This window comes from Macaca thibetana, chromosome 12, assembly GCF_024542745.1.
Source record: "Macaca thibetana thibetana isolate TM-01 chromosome 12, ASM2454274v1, whole genome shotgun sequence".
Taxonomy (NCBI): domain Eukaryota; kingdom Metazoa; phylum Chordata; class Mammalia; order Primates; family Cercopithecidae; genus Macaca; species Macaca thibetana.
In genome coordinates this window covers 90,641,409-90,657,865 of record NC_065589.1, presented here as the reverse complement: position 1 = coordinate 90,657,865, position 16,457 = coordinate 90,641,409, and the positions used below count along the sequence as shown (strand labels likewise).

At 44.8% G+C, this 16,457-nt stretch overlaps 1 protein-coding gene across 11 annotated transcripts in view; it reads left to right on the top strand.

Moving 5' to 3' along the window:
- The first annotated feature begins 1,038 nt into the window (after positions 1-1,038).
- Positions 1,039-16,457, top strand: part of FMNL2 (formin like 2) — a 315,785-nt gene continuing 300,366 nt past the window's right edge. For all 11 annotated transcript variants that reach the window (XR_007718334.1, XM_050752042.1, XM_050752046.1 and 8 more), the window contains exon 1: positions 1,039-1,649. Coding sequence is in view for 10 of the 11 variants with exons in the window: in XM_050752042.1 (XP_050607999.1) it covers positions 1,533-1,649 (117 nt within the window). In the remaining variant the exon portion in view is untranslated. The remainder of the gene's footprint in view (positions 1,650-16,457) is intronic.

The window sequence follows — 16,457 nt, the reverse complement described above, 5'->3', positions numbered from 1 at the left end:
AGATTCTGATAATACGCAGAGCTCAAGGTGTGTGTAGTTTTAACAAAAAGCTTCCCAAGTGAATCTGATACACATCTAGGATTAAGAAACACTGCTTTAAACTAAGAAAGGACTAACTGCAGAAGTTCAGCCACAAGTCAACCAGATGTATGCCCTTAACATTCACATGAGCAGTTGGCTAAAGTCTCTTATAAGGCTATTTCTATTTCCGAGGTTTCAGAATGGGTTGTTACAGTCTGAAACACACCCCAGAGGACAGAGTCAGGTCTCATCTTTTCTGTAAGACACCTTGCTCGAGACTGCTGTGAAGGAATAAGAGAGCTGCAGTCAAAGATCATCCCAAAGCCTCCCAGAACACTCTATAATTATATCCATCTCACATGAAACATGGGTGTGTAAATTTTCTCCTTCACTAGATTGGCAAGTATTCCAGTACAGGGCAAGTCTCTTTTTTTTTTCCTTCCACCAAGGAACACAATAACCCATACATAATAGGTGTTTGACAGGTGTTTTTTTTTTCTTTTAATTGAATTGAATCCTTACCCAGTTCCCAGGGGCTGACTATATATACCCATAAATTATACATTTGTTTATAGAACATTTCAATCACACCAAAGAACATATATATGGAAGAAAGAACGATGAACAAGCACCCATGGACCCCCCACCGCCACCCCCCCGTTTATGAAACAGGACTTTGCCAATGCTTTTGAAGTTCCTTATTGAACTAGATCTTTCAAAAACAGCAACGATTTTCTGAATTTTAATCAGAAGGCATGCATTCCTTCATTCATTGATTGGATTCCGTCATGGTCAGACCTGCCTACGAAGTGTCAACATGATATACACAATGTAGGTATTCTACTGTTGGGGTGAGGAGGGTCAAAAGTGACATAAGCTATCTCCAGAGACGTACGGATCGCCCTTGCTGCAAATGGCCCCAACTCGGCCTGGCGCTCTGGAGCGGGCGTGGTTTCTGCGCGCGGACACTTTGGGCAGAAACTACGCGTCCCGGCAGTCCTCGGGGCGAGTGGGCGGAGCCGGGCCGGGGGCGGGGGCCGGGCGAGAGGGGGCATTGTGTAGGGGAGCGCGGAGCTGCATTTGTCTGCTGGAGGTGTTAGCGATCAGGCGCAGCCGTGGCCGGCAAGGGCTGGAAGTGTCAGAGGCGGCCGCGGGCCCGGCAGAAGGCCGAGTAGGAGGAACCACGCGTCGGGGGCCGCGATCTCTAGCAGGGGGCGGTGTGCCAGCGGAGCACCATGCACATAGGCGCCCAGCGCCCCGACTACCCCTCCCGAGGAAAAGAGGCCGGGGCCGCGCTGGGGCGGCGGAGAGCATGAGGGAGGCCGGGGGGCGGCTCGGCTTGGAGCGCTGCTAGGGAGCGGTGCGCGCCGCACACCCGCCTGGGCGCGGCGGAGGGTGGGGAGCCGGGCAGGTCGCACCTGCAGGCGGGAGCCGACCGCCGGGAGCTGTTCTGATTTCCGACGCGCACGCTAGGGGCCCGGAGCAGCCCCCGGCCCCGGCGCGCCGCCGACATGGGCAACGCGGGGAGCATGGATTCGCAGCAGACCGATTTCAGGGCGCACAACGTGCCTTTGAAGCTGCCGATGCCCGAGCCAGGTGAACTGGAGGAGCGATTTGCCATCGTGCTGGTGAGTGCGCGGCGGCGGCCGGGCGCGGGGACCCGGGGCCCCCGGCCGGGCGGCGCAGCTGACCCCCGCCCCTCCCCTTCGCCCGGTGCCGGGAGCGAGCCTCCATTCCCGTGGGGTAGGCTCCCACTTTCCCCTTTGTGGCCCCCAGCACTCCTATTCACCCCCCTGGCAGTCTCCCGGGCTCAGCCTCTCGGGGTCCCGTGATGGGGATGGGGGCTCCGGGCGGGCTGCCCAGCCAGCCCCGAACCCATTGTCTGGCTGGAGAGGCACCTCACGGCGCGTGTGCCCGGGAGGTGCGGCGTGGGCGTGAAGGGAAGGTGGCGCGGGCTTGGGAGGAGGAGGCGGCGAGCCGCTTAGGCTTTTTTTTTTTTTTTTTTTTTTTTTAAAAACAAAACAAAACAAAACAAAAAACCCTGAGCCCCTGCGGACCATCCCTCGGGCGGCCAGCCCTGGACCTGCGAAGTCCCCGGCAGATGGGGCGCGTGTGGCCGGCCGTAGGCGCCGCGCCGGGCGATGAGCGGAGGCGAACTTGGAGGGCGGACGTCGTGGCTTGGCCAAGGGGAGCTTCCCCGAAAGGGAAAGGGGAGACCCACAGCAGTGCGGCGCCTCGGCCCTTGGAGAGGAGCAGGGGCGTCTGAAACCCAGGCTGGGGAGAACCTCAGCGCGTTCCCTCTAGACTTAAATCTTAAACCACAAAAATGTGCAGTTTTGCGGGGACGTGTTGCGAGCTGTCCTGACTGCACGGGCGACCCCTCCTCTCCTCTTGCACTCCCAGCCAGGTCCCCCGCTCCCTGCTGCATTCCGCTTCTCCCAGCTTTCCAGCTCCTCGAATCCAGGACTCTGAAAACTCCTCTCTTTCTCCCTTTCCTGCTGGGACTGTGTCTGGGCCCCTCCCAGCCGAGGCTTGTGCTGTGAGCTGCAGAGGGTGTGGCGGCTTGCCCCAGCCAGGATCTGGACTGCAGTTGGTCCCCAGACTTCTAGTTTTAGCGTCCCAGCCTCTTCTAAGGGATGTTGGGAGGGACACAGGAGAGATTGGACGCATTCCTATTCCTTACACTTGTACACTTCTCTTTTCCTAGTTGGTTACCTCTAAACTCCGCAAGACTAGGCAGCAAGGGAAACTCGTGATCCGGGCAGCCAACGATTGTGCCTGCCTGCGGGTTTTCTTTTCTTCTTTTGTTTTCATGAAAACTTACAACTTTGGCAGAGGACTCGAGTTCTAGATCAAAAATCGGTTTTCTGAGGTCTGCTCAGCGACAGGACGTTCAAATTGCCTGCCTTCAGGCCTTGAAAAAGGGATGGTTTGGTATGGGAAATGATGTTCTGGATGGCAGGTTAGCTGTGTGCTCTTTAGGAGAACTGAGCTCTCTCTCCCGCCACCTGGAAACTCTGGTGTGGCCGTCGGGGAGTTAGATGAGGTTGCTTGGGTTGCTTTGCATCTCCTGTGATCTCCCACAGCTGCTCCCACCGTTGTGCAAGATGGGACATTCAAATGAAACGGCCTAGGCATAATTCTTAAGGCGGCCTGGGTGCATACCTGACCTGCTTTACCAGAGACAAACGTTTTTCTTCAAAACCCTCTTCCTACTAGACATGTGGTTCTTACCTGCTGGCTCTGGCTTTTTTTCCGCCCGACGCTGGCTTTTTTGTTTTTCCATCTATGCTGTGGTGCTCTGTGTGTGTGTGTGTGTGTGTGTGTGTGTGTGTGTGTGTGTGTGTGTGTGTGTGTCTGAGTGTCTGAATACTTGTGGTGGAGGAGCCAGTGACACAGGGAAACCAGTGCAGCAGCCATAATAACAACAATAATGCAATTAAGTTCTGCTTGACTAAGATAGCTTTTTTTTTTTTTTTTTGCTTGAGCTTCAGTTACCCTGCTGATTAATAACACATGGTGTGAATTAATCTTTAGAAAAATGATGTCCCATCATTAACATGGTGGATTTGTGTTCCTGTTAAGGCTAGCAGTTGCAAATATAGTATGTAGACAATTATGATTGTACATCCCAAGCTTCTTGGGGCAGTATTGTTGTGGCTACTTTACTTTGTGTCACTGTTACTGGGTGCAATTCCTTTTAAAATTGTTTACGATATTCTAAGCCTCTCAAACAAGAAACAAAAACAATACCAGTCTCTGACCTTTTTTTGAGTAGAGACAAAGTTTTTGGGGGACCATGTCAGCTTGGGAACACTCTTCCTAGGGATACATTTGGACTGTTGATGCGTTCCTTCTCCCAAGTCAGCTCCGCTTGCTCTTTGACAATCTGAGAGAGGAGCTGAAACCTTCCAAATCATCTCCATAGGCCAATAGAAGTGCGCAGTGTTGGTGATTTCTCTTGTTTTTTTTTCTGGAGTTGTATGTGTGATAATCTCAACTTTGCTTTTCTTTATGAGTTGCTTAAGAAATCAGTTCAAACCATTTAGTTCTCGACATCAAGCTTGAAGGACAAGTTTTAGGTGGCAGATTTTTAAGTATGTATGTGGAGGACAATGGAAATCGTGTTGGCATTATTGATACCAGTTCAACTTTCTTGTATAATAAAGATCATATGGGTGTTTTGGGAGGAAAACCAGATAGTAATACTGTACAGAAAAGTGTCCAAGCACCTCATTGTAAGTATGGCTTACATCAATAATTAACAGACTTTTTCAAGCTAGGAAAACAATTCCTCCCAACCTCCAGCTCTAGAATATTTAAGGCCTCAGGGAGAAGTAAATAAAAATTAAAATGACAGGAGTCTATTTTATTTCTTGTTAGGAAAGCCTTAAGAGAGAACAAACCTACTCAGTAACTATCCTCTCCCTCCCCATCAGTTTATATGGGTTAAATTGTGTGAATATAAAAAATTGGTGGGTATGAATGGAAATGAGAGAATAAAAGACTAATGAATTTACAGTAGAGGGGTGAACTTTGAAAAGTAATCTTTTTAATAGAAAAAAATGAGTTAGTGACTAGCAAAAATTGGATCCCAGTCTTAGGAGTTTAATCCTCCCAAGGATAGGCATCTTCAGTATCATTATAGTAATAGTTATAAAACTTCTGTTTAAGGGAAAAGATTACTGTCTTAGTGTATACATTTAACCATTTGCTTCCCTCTACTGACCTTTCAGGTAGAGCTGGAAGGTGAGATACATGTACCTTTGTGTGTGTGTATGTGCAGTGTTTCTGTTATACTCACTCTAACCTATGTATAATTTATATGGAAGTGTTTCATAAATTATAAAGTCAGCCACGTACTTCAATCTTTGTTCTTTGATGTAAGGATGTATATGTTTCATAGGTAATATTAGCCTGTGTTTTTTGGGGGGGTTCTTCACATCTATAATAGCCACGTGGCCCTCCATTGTATTTGTTAACCATTGTCTAATTTTGGGGGTTACATCAAGCTTGTCAACCCACTGCCTGTGGGCTGCATGGGCCCAACACAAATTCATAAACTTTCTTAAAACATTATGAGATTTATTTTGTGATTTTTTTTTTTTTAAGTTCATCAGCTGTTGTTAGTGTTAATGTATTTTATGTGTGGCCCAAGACAATTCTTCTTCCGATGTGGCCCAGGGAAGCCAAAACATTGGACATCCCTGGGTTACATACACACACCCACCCACAAATACTACCATGTCCTTTATTTTTAAAGATGATGATAAGAAGGTGGTTCTTGGTGGATGTGGTGAACAACTGATGGTTTTTGTCTGAGAATACCTCTTTGTACATTAGACACTCCATAATATTCACTCATTTTTGGCTTGCAATCACTGTTTACAACTTAAAAGGCACACCCTTGGATGCCTTTGTTGAAGAGCTATCCTAAAAATTCTTTTGTTGAGTTTCAGAGGAAAGGACAATTTTTAAGTCTCTGTCTTAGCTGCTGTATCTTATGCAATATCAGGTATCAGGCAGCACTGCAAACAGATTTAAAATTATTAGGAAGTAATGGTTTAGGGCAGTATTATCTTATATTTGGTATGAGGAACTGCTTTGGTATCTGATTAATTTGAGTCCATTTCCTTCTCATTCTTTTCCCCCTTGCCCTGAGATTGAATGTGGTCATTTTGTTTTAAGAAGGAGTGGGAACATTTTCTGAGTATCTACTATGAGTAGGCCTTTTACCCGTTCTCATTTAATGCTCATAGTAACTAGTGCTATCAGCAACATTATAGATGCATAAATAATGATTATCTAAGCTGGGCGCGGTGGCTCACACCTATAATCCCAGCACTTTGGGAGGCTGAGGTGAGAGGATCGCTTGAGCCCAGAAATTTGAGACCAGCCTGGGCAACATAGTGAGATCCTGTCTCTATGAAAAAAGAAAACAAAGATTAGCCAGGTGTGGTGGCTTGCACCTGTAGTCCCAGCTACACAAGAGACTGAGGTGGGAGGATCATTTGAGTCCTGGGGGTCGAGGCTGAAGTGAGCCATGTTCGTACCATTGTACTCCAGCCTGGGTGACAAAGTGAGACCACATCTCAAAAAAGAAAAAGATTACCTAAGTTGCCTAAAATTGTACAGTTATTAAATAACCGATCTGGTCTTTCAGCAGAGATTTGGATCTGTTCCCTGCTCCCTCTGGCCTTTCTTTCATATTATGCTTCCTTAGGCTTAGAACTGGGAAGAAAAAAAGGGCCTGGGACTACCAGTAAAAACTTCCTGTCTGGTTAGTGCAAATTTCCAACTGGATAAAGTTGGCAGAAATTCTTCAGAAGTCACTGAAGTGAGGTGCATTTGAAGTTTCTTCTCTTTAGATGTCAAGCCTTTTGGCATCTTCACTTTGCTCTTCCATTTTCAAGCATGGAGTTAAAAATTGATCTGGCCCAAAAAGGTACTCTTCAGTTTTTCTTTTCAAGGCAGATTTGAAATACCTTGGTTGAAAAGTTTGTTCTCCAAATCAGAAGGAATAGACAACCTGTCAATGCAACGCATATACTCCATATATAATTACCTGTGAAAAGGAAAGGAAGGTCAAGTTGTGTTTGTTTTTTTTCTTGAGATGGAGTCTTGCTCTGTCACCCAGGCTGGAATGCAGTGGTGCAATATTGGCTCACTGCAACCTCTGCCACCCGGGTTCAAGCAATTCTCCTGCCTCAGCCTCCTGAGTAGCTGGGATTACAGGTGTGTGCTACCATGCCCGGCTAATTTTTGTATTTTTAGTAGAGATGGGGTTTCAGCATCTTGGCCACGCTGGTCTTGAACTCCTGACCTCGTGATCCACCTGCCTCAGCCTACCAAAGTGCTAGGATTACAGACATGAACCACTGTGCCCCGCTGGAAGGTCAAGTTTTAGCGTTTAAGTTTATTTCCCGCTGCAAGGCGTTGCTCCCTTTCAGCCACTTCAAGGAGAACACTTGCCATGAAGTCTGTTGAGCAGATGGGTGGGTGGGAGTGTAGTGAGGCCATCGGATGCTGCTGATTTGTTTTCTCACATTCTTTCTCCTGTTGTGAGGGAAAGAGAGTATGGGAGAGGGGCGGTGGAGTGTTGTCACGTTGAGCCATTACAGTTTCACCCTAGGCAGTAACTCCCTGAGCTGTTTTATTCTCCTAAGTGGGAATATATGGTTAGGGCTGTATCATGATCAGGATACATTTTTTCCTCCTAATAATACCAGTAAAAACTGTGACAATATATTGGGGTGTCTAGGATAGAAGTTGATCAAATGCAAATATTTGGCTCCAGGAAGAGACTGGCAACAGTGTAAAGTGATGAAATTTGGGGAGCGATGGTATGCGTGGCCTTAAATCCCTAAGTGATAAGAAGTACTTTTGCTTGTGGCCTCTCATTTAGCATTGGCCTGGGAGGCAGGAGACCTAGTTTCTAGAATCATATTTGCTGCACCAACTTGGACAAGTTAAACTCTTTCCTCTGGCCCTTGGTTTTCCTCCTTTGTGAGTAGGAATAGAATTTGGCACAATTGTTAGTATAGTCGTGAGATGATGGAAATCATAACACTCGAAAGCATAAAATTTCCAGAACATAATACATTGTGATTCATTAGTTGACGTTGGCTTTTGAAGAGCTTTCAGGTGGAAATGTGTGTAGGGGTGTTCTGTGTGGTCTAAAGAGGAGAATTCCCCAGGGTCAGTGACTGAAAGTCATATGAGCATAGGGAAAAATATTCTAACACATAGAGTTGTTGAAAATGGATGGTGCGTTCTCCATTAAAGTTATTCAGATAATCTGTGTGAAAAACACTGGTGACTGGAAGGCCCTGTCCAGCCCAAGACGATAGGAAGTACATTATTGGCTTGAAAGTTACCCTCTTTGAGGTGAGTCTGCCACTTGCAGGTCCTAGACATAGAATTATAGCCCCTGAGAGTGGGGGAAGATCTCCTGGTAGGTCCTTCTTGGGCTCAAAGAAGAAAAGGATAAGTATGTGCTGATGTTTGTTCTGGAAATTCATTTGACTTTGAGAACTGTTGCCTAAAGGGTTTGGTCTTAATGAACAGTGCTCTTCTTTTCATATTTAGAGCTTGGGGAATAGGGACAAGGTAAAGTGGGCTCTCTAGCCCTCAGGTTTAAGCAAGTAATAGATGTCAAAAAAGCAGATAATACAAGAAGCACTGATTATGGATGATTGCCCCTCCTTTGCAAGAGGGCGCTGTAACTGGAATCCTTTTAGGAACAAAGCATTGAATCCTTAGAAGGAACAGCCTAGAGGAGCTTAGGAGGGAATGTGAGTTACAAGCTATACGGTTGCTTGGCAGATCTCGTCTTGTAGAGCAACTCTTTATGGAGTGCCACCCCATCCTGCAGATAACAAGAAGTGTGTCCCCAGGCTTTGGAGTCATGGTTCCTTAGAGAGCCTTCATGTACCTTCTTAGTTCTCACCTACTTGAACACTGGGGACAGAGATAGCTCATTTCTTGTCTTCCCTTTAGAATTCCAGCTGTTCATACTGCAGGGTGATCTTCCTCGCTCTTTCCCAGTGACCCCCTCCTCCTTTCCAGAAACCTGTCTTTCAACATAACAGCAAGGACTATGCAGTTTCCAACTGATAGGATATAATTTGGAAGCATTGTCTAAGGGAAGAGCTGTTAGGTTGGAGAGCTGCCTCTTGAACTGGGATTTCAACCAAGGCCCGCAGATGTGGACCAGACGGGCTTGGAATTCTGAAATTGGGCAACACTTAGCCCTGTTTACCAGGTATGATGATGTTCAATGTTGACACATAAAAATGTACTTTCTTTTCACTCTCTTAAAAAACAAACAGAAAAACATGACCATCAGTGTTCACTGGTAGGCACTTAACACAAACTCTGTATGATTTCTAGTCTTGTATAGTTTCTAGGACAAACTTCCTATAGTTTCTGTGATTCCATGATCTTCAGTGTTCTTGTGTAGCCTGTAACTGACTTTGGTGACTCTTGTTTCACATGTAACCTTAGTCCACTTTTTTCTTTGCAGAAGTTCTGAGGCATTTGTAAGCCCCTATAACTACATTGCCACAGAAGCTGAAAGCCTTGAGGTGTTTAGACCCTGTTATCTCCAGAAGTAATCTCACTAGACTGACTTCTGTAATCTCACTTGACTTATTTCTTCATCATTTTGGGAATGATGTCAAATATCAAATAGTTCATTTTTTTTTTTTTTTTTTTTTTTTTGAGACGGATTCTCTTTCTGTCACCCAGGCTGGTGTACAGTGACGTGATCTCAGCTCACCGCAACCTCTGCCTCCTGGGTTCAAGCGATCCTCCTGCCTCAGCCTCCTGAGTAGCTGGGATTACAGGCATGCACCACCACGCCTGGCTAGTTTTTGTACTTTTAGTAGAGGTGGGCTTTCACCATGTTGGCCAGGCTGGTCTTGAACTCCTGACCTCAAATGATCCACCCGCTTTGGCCTCTCAAAGTGCTGGGATTACAGGCATGAGCCACCACAGCCAGTTTAAATAGTTCACATTTTTGACCTTGTGCCTGGTGCTGGGACACTAAAGTGTGACTGATGGTGCTTTTAAATAACACATCTCACTAGTCTCAAGTCCTGCCTTGATTGAGGGTTTGCTCAGGGACCTGACTTCCTTTCCTTGTTTTTTTTTCTCTCTGTGGAAGTTTGGCAGAACACCTTATTTAAGGTAGGATAAGGGTATTGGTAAGTTAAAGTAGTGGTTCTCAAACTTGGTTGTGCATTGACATCACTTGGGGAGCTTCAAAAAGTACAAGTGGGCCAGGTACAGTGGCTCATGCCTGTAATCCCAGTACTTTGGGAGGCCAAGACAGGAGGATCGCTTGAGGCCAGGAGTCCTAGACCAGCCTGGAGCAACATAGCAAGACCTATCTCTACTACTAATGAAAATTAGCCAGGTGTGGTGATGCACGCCTGTAGTCCCAGCTTACCTGGGAGGCTGAAGCAGGAGGATTGCTTGAGCCCAGAAATTTGAGGTTGCAGTGAGCTGTGATTCACGCCACTGCATTCCAGTCTGGGCAACAGTGCAAGACTGTCTCTAAAAAAAACAAAACAAAAACAAAACAACAACAAAAAACAAACCCACATTTGCCTGGGTGCCACTCCCAGAAATTCTGATAAATTTGTCTGGAATGTGACCTGGGTATCATTTTTTTAAAAAAAGCTCCCTAGGAGTTTTGAATGTGCAGCCAAGGTTGATAGCCACTGTGCTAGATGTTTTTCCCCTTTTTCTTCCTAACACAAGGACCAAGCATATGAGTTAAAACCAGCAGAAAACAAGATAGTGAGTGTAACAGAAGAGGGCTTGTTTAAGAAGTTAAAAAAAAGTTGGAGAGATTAGGCAAAACTGAGAAGGTTGAGAAGAGTTAAAAAAAACTAGACATTCGATTCGACTAAAAGCTGTGAGATGAAAAAATACAGAAGAAAAGGATCAAATCCTGTTGAATGGTAGAGAGACTTTATTTAACTGTTTAAGAAATGTCCACCAAATTATCATAATGAACATTTGTGAGAAAATTCTATACATATTGTATAAGATTGAGCAGTGACCTAGAGGTATACTTCTGGAGTAGAACAATCAATAAATCAATTGCATTTTTGCTTAGGCCTCTATTCTGCAGCCTAATTGTTTGTTGGTTCAATGCAGGCCTTTTGCTTTGATCTCTGGTTTTACCACTTACAAAGACTTGATGAGCTTGGCTTCCTGTAGTGAAATTCAAATACACTTGTGAAATGTAAACAACATTCATTTATTAAGAATCCTATAATCAAGGCAAATTGGCATGCTTATATAAGCAATTAGCCTTGAGAATAGAAAGATAAATAGGATGCTAGGTCAAGAATGAGCTGATTGTTCTCAATGCAAGACTCTAGTTATTTCTTTATTCATTATAACATAAGCAAATAGACATTCCTCTTATTCATAATTTTTAGCATTTGTGGTTTGGGGTTTGAGGACAGGATATGTGGTTTTCTGGAACTGAAAGGATAGTAGCAATTATTGTTTTGTTTTCATTTAGAAATATAAATCAATCTTATAAGGAACTGTAGGTAGTTGATTTATGATTAGATAAAACTTTCTAGTAATAGGGAACAGGGCAAGAGAAGGTATGGATTTAGATGGGAATAGTAAAGGATAATAGTTTTATTTTGGTGGGGAAGGTAAAGAAGATGACAATTTTACAGTGGCAGAAAGATTAAAAATAGTCTCATCTGCCCTCATTGAATAAATTGAATAAAAAAGGAATAACTTTTTTTTTTAATTGGCATAGAAGGAAGCAGTATGATAACTAATAGCAGGAGAAGTTGGATATGTCATGATCAGATTTGCACCATGGCAACACTCAGTTTTGGCCAGTGAGTTCAGTACTGCTGACTGTCTTAGTTGTGAAAGCTAGAGACCTGAAATGCAAAGGCAGTGAATTGGGTGAATAGCTTTGTTAGGTTCAGTTCTGGCCCTTTCATTCCCTGATATGGTCAGCTTTGTTGTTCTTCCGAAGAAATTTTCTCTTTGGTGACAATGGAGTATCTTGACTAATCAGGGTTCTTTATTCCCAAGGACTTCTGACTGGTGAACCTAGGAAGCCAAATGTCTTGGGACCAGGATGCCATAAACTTGGATTCCCTGGGCCTTACCGTAAAGTCACTCTACTGCCAACTAATTCGGCCATCCAGATGTGAACCTGGAGAGGCCATTTAGAACTGTGTGGCCTCCTGGGCTTGTGCAGCCCTTCCCCTTGCCAGTGTTTAGACCCTCCAATGGCCTTTTATAACAGAAGGTTTGGTTTGGTTCTCAGGGTCCGCTTTTTGGAAAGCATTATTTGGCTTAGAAATCTTCAGATTGGGCTGGGTGTGGTGGCTCAAGCCTGTAATCCCAGCACTTTGGGAGGCCGAGACGGGCGGATCACGAGGTCAGGAGATCGAGACCATCCTGGCTAACACAGTGAAACCCCGTCTCTATTAAAAAAAAATACAAAAAACTAGCCGGGTGAGGTGGCGGGCGCCTGTACTCCCAGCTACTCGAGGCTGAGGCAGGAGAATGGCGTAAACCCGGGAGGCGGAGCTTGCAGTGAGCCGAGATCCGGCCACTGCACTTCAGCCTGGGTGACAGAGCAAGACTCTGTCTCAAAAAAAAAAAAAAAAAAAAAAAAAAAAGAAATCTCCAGATCATTTGTGAATTTACCAGGTCTCATTTCTCATTAAACAATTCTTTAACATTAAACACTTACACTTTTTTCTTCTGTTTTTTTTTTTTTCTTTTTAGATGGAGTCTTGCTCTGTTGCCCACACTGGAGTGCAGTGACACAATCTTGGCTCACTGCAACTTCCACCTCCTGGGTTCAAGCAATTCTCCTGCCTCAGCCTCCAGAGTAGCTGGGATTACAGGTACATGCCTCCATGTCCGGCTAATTTTTGTATTTGTAGTATAGACGGGGTGTCACCATGTTGCCCAGGCTGTTCTTGAACTCCCAACCTCAGGTGATCCTCCCACCTCAGCCTCCCAAAGTGCTGGGACTACAGGCATGAGTACCGCACCCGACCTATACTTTTGTTATTTCACCAGTAATTATCAGAAGTTCTGGCAGGGTATGGTGGCTCACATCTGTAATCCCAGTGCTTTGGGAGGCTGAGGTGGGAGGATCGCTTGAGGCCGGGAGTTCGAGATCAGCCTGGGCAACAGCAAGATCCTGTGTCTATGAAAATTAAAAAAAAAAAAAGATAGCTGACTTAGTGGCACACTCCCTGTAGTCCTAGCTACTTGGGAGGCTGAGGTGGAAGAATTGCTTGAGCCCAGCAGTTTGAGGCTGAAGTGAGCTGTGATCATGCCACTGTACTCCAGGCTGGGTGACAAAGTAAGATACCCTATCTCTAACTACAAAAAACGTTCTACGATTGATTTCCTCTGATGTTTCTAATGATAATGGAGAAATTTAAAAATTCTTTCTTCGTCGTTTTTTAGAATGACATTGCCTGATCCTCCTTTAAAAAAATCTTTTCATGGCCAGGCATGGTGGCCTAGACCAGGCTCCATGGCTCATGCCTGTAATCCCAGCACTTTGGGAGGCTGAGGTGGGCAGATCACAAGGTCAGGAGTTCGAGACCAGCCTGGCCAACATGGTGAAACCCCGTATCTACTAAAGATACAAAAAATTAGCCGGGCACAGTGGCACGTACCTGTAGTCCCAGCTACTTGGGAGGCTGAGGTAGGAGAATAGCTTGAACCTGGGAGGCGGAGGTTGCAGTGAGCCGAGATCGCACTATAGCACTCCAGCCTGGGCGACAGGACGATAGTCCACCTCAAAAAAAAAAAAAAAAAAAAAAATCTTTTCACAAAACAAACACAGTTGCAACCAACTCCCAGATCAGGAATCAGAATCCCTCCCTCTTGTTCTTCAGTGGTGGTGAGACTTGGCTTCTGGTCTCCCAGCCACAGTTACTGCTCACCTGAACTTACTTTCTCAGCGGTCACACTTCATGTGGAAGAGAGTCGGCCACAGGATTGTACCTTGTGGTCTGACTCCAAGTGACTCTAACCATGAGGTTTCCACCACTTCCTTTGAGAGTGTTTCTAGTCCAAGGAGGCCTGAATATTAGGAAATACTGACATAGCAGCATTTTCCTGTTGCTTTTAATTATATCATTGATCACCTTAATGGTATTTTTGTTTGTGTGTGTAGTATCCCTGCTTTTCATAATACTGGGAAGAGGATATTTTGATTTGTGTTCCCAAAGTAAAGCATGAATGGGGAGGGATGGCCACAATGAAAATGAGCATTTGAAATTTTGGGCATTAATACTTGGAATTACGGACATGTAGGTACAAAATTTATGTACTCCTTCTCAAGCTTAAGTTCTGGCCTTTAGCTTTTGTTATCTTTCTTGATGACTTTTGAAATATTAAAAGGTATAAGATTGTGAATTTCATGTTCTGGTTCAGTTTCCCATCACAACTGTATTGTGTTATTCCAGACGTTATTAATAGATAAAATTTGAGGGGTTCATGGCCATGCTTGTTGGTCTCCCTTCCTTTCCCCCCTCTGTAACTCCTTATCCCTCACAGCCTTCTTCCTGAAGCCAGCTGCAATGTGACCTGACCCATCTCTCTCCTCTTCTGTTTCTTTACAAGTGCCTAACTTGGAGTTTTCTTGTTTTGTTTTTTTTCCTTTCTTTCTTTCTTTTTTAAATTCCTGTCCCCAGATTAGACCTATGCTTTCTCTCCTTTGTATTTTTTTCCCGGTGATTCCCCTGCATAGCATGGGCTCCCTTTGCTTCTCTGCTTACTGAAACTATACCAGCCTTCAAAGTTTTTTACAATCCCACTTTTTCCAAGGGTCCTTACAGGCCCACGTTAGCTTGGGGGTGATGAGAAAAACAACTTTCCTTACTTTGATTGCTTTGTGGTATGAATTATCCCTTACTCATGAGGCACTTGATTAAATATCACTTTGAGTAAGTTCTGATTGTAAAATAGGGAGATGCTTTCATGTGTAGCTTTGTAGTTACTTATTACATTCTTAGCGTCTTAGTTTCACCTGCCAGTTCACACTGTGGGCTCCTGAAAGGCAAGGATCATGTCTTACAGGGTCTGACAGCTTTTACTTATCTTAGCCTTGGGAGGGGTCCCAGCAAATGATTGCTGACTTGAGAAGAGAACAGTGCCCACTGAAAGAGGACTGGGAATTGGAGTGGCTGCTCTGGAAACCTATGTAACTGACCACACCAGGCTATTAATTGCACATAACTTGCCTTTGTGTTGAAATGACACTTGGTCATAGATTCTTATTCATCTTGGTATTCCCCTTATCACTTGACTGCGGTAGGTGTCGAAGAATACGAAACATTCAGAGACAACAAGTTGGCATCATGCTTCCCTGATTCCTTGTGAATTAGCAGAAGAGGAGGAGGGCAGTTTATATTGTTTTTGTTGGAGTGAGATAAGTTAAAATGGGCAGCGTTCTTTATTTTGGCATGTTAGTGCCTTGCTCTTTGCAGAGTGCTCTCCAATTTCTTCTGTGCTTCTAAGGGTTTTAAATAAATGAGACAAATAGCGCATGAGACTGGATGGCTTGAAGTTATGTAAGAAGGTGGTGAAGTTTGTGGTCCAGTCCTAGATCTTCATACTAAAACTCCAGGGTGCAGTCCACTGTAAACTAATGATGTTTATGAATTCTCTCGAGTTTTGTTAGGTGCTTTATATGCATTGTCCTTGATGCTCATGGCGGCTTTTCCAGGGAGCTATTGTCTTTTACTAATGAGACAATGGGCTGAGGGTGTTAAGGTGGCCACTACGCTATCATAGGGGCAGGGTTTGAATCCAGGCCTGCCTCAGAGAGCCTGCTTCTTTCTACTGCACTACACTATTATGTTTTCTGAGTTAGCTATAAGGTGTCATTAAATGTATGCTTCTTGTTCGTTCTTCACATACCCTCTGTACTAAACTCATTAATTCATACAATAACCGCCTGAATGAGTCCAACTTGCGTTATATGCTGCAGAATCTGACCTTAATCTCAAGGGACTCAGGATGTAGCTGGGGAAACAAGCAACAATAAGCAACCCAAAGAGCTTCATAGTCAGTATAGATATAGATATGCTAAGGGTTTGGAGGGAAGATGCCTTTTCTGAGTTTTGAGTGTTCAGAAAATATTTCCTGGGAATAGGAAGTAGGTGAGATTCTAGCTCAGTACCAACCGCTGCTGGGCTGCACTTTTCATTCTACCTTGTGGGTTTTTGCTCCTTTGGTGCTTATATACTTTATTTAGACAGTCCAAAAAATATTTATTGAGCACTTACTGTGTGCCAGGCAGTGTTGTAGGCACTGGAGGATGCTGTACTGAGTGGTACCGATTAAACGTCTGCTCCCAAGGAATTTACATTTTAATGGGAGGGTGCAGAGGGGGAAGCCAGACATGAAGGGGATGCACAGGTACAGAAATGGAGCATTTAGATGGTGGAGAGTGCCATGAGGAGAATAAAATGGGATATGTGAAGTGGTGTCATCCCAATAAGGTCTGAGTGAGGAGGAGCAGGCAGCCATTGTGATCAGGTAGGAGCCCTCGGGAGGGAGGAGTAGCCAGAGTGCGATTTGTTTCTCCCTTTGCTGGTCCAGGAGCAGTTTCCAGAGACCCTGGAGCAAATGAAGGGTCATTCCACAGCATATGGGATGTACTTAGCCCAGACATGGGATGTACTCAGTCCCAACAGTGCCCGTGGGACAGACTCAAGGTAGAGGCTCAGGAGTCTGTCCCCTCACTCTGTAGTTGATAACAGAGCCATTTCTTGTAGGTGGCTTTGGGTAGCCAGAGTTCTGCTTCTTGTTAAATTCAGGTGATTTTCTAAGAAATGAGTATTTTAGAATTGCCATTGTTCTAGACCCATGGGACACACTGTTTGAGAATGGACTGTTTGATCAGT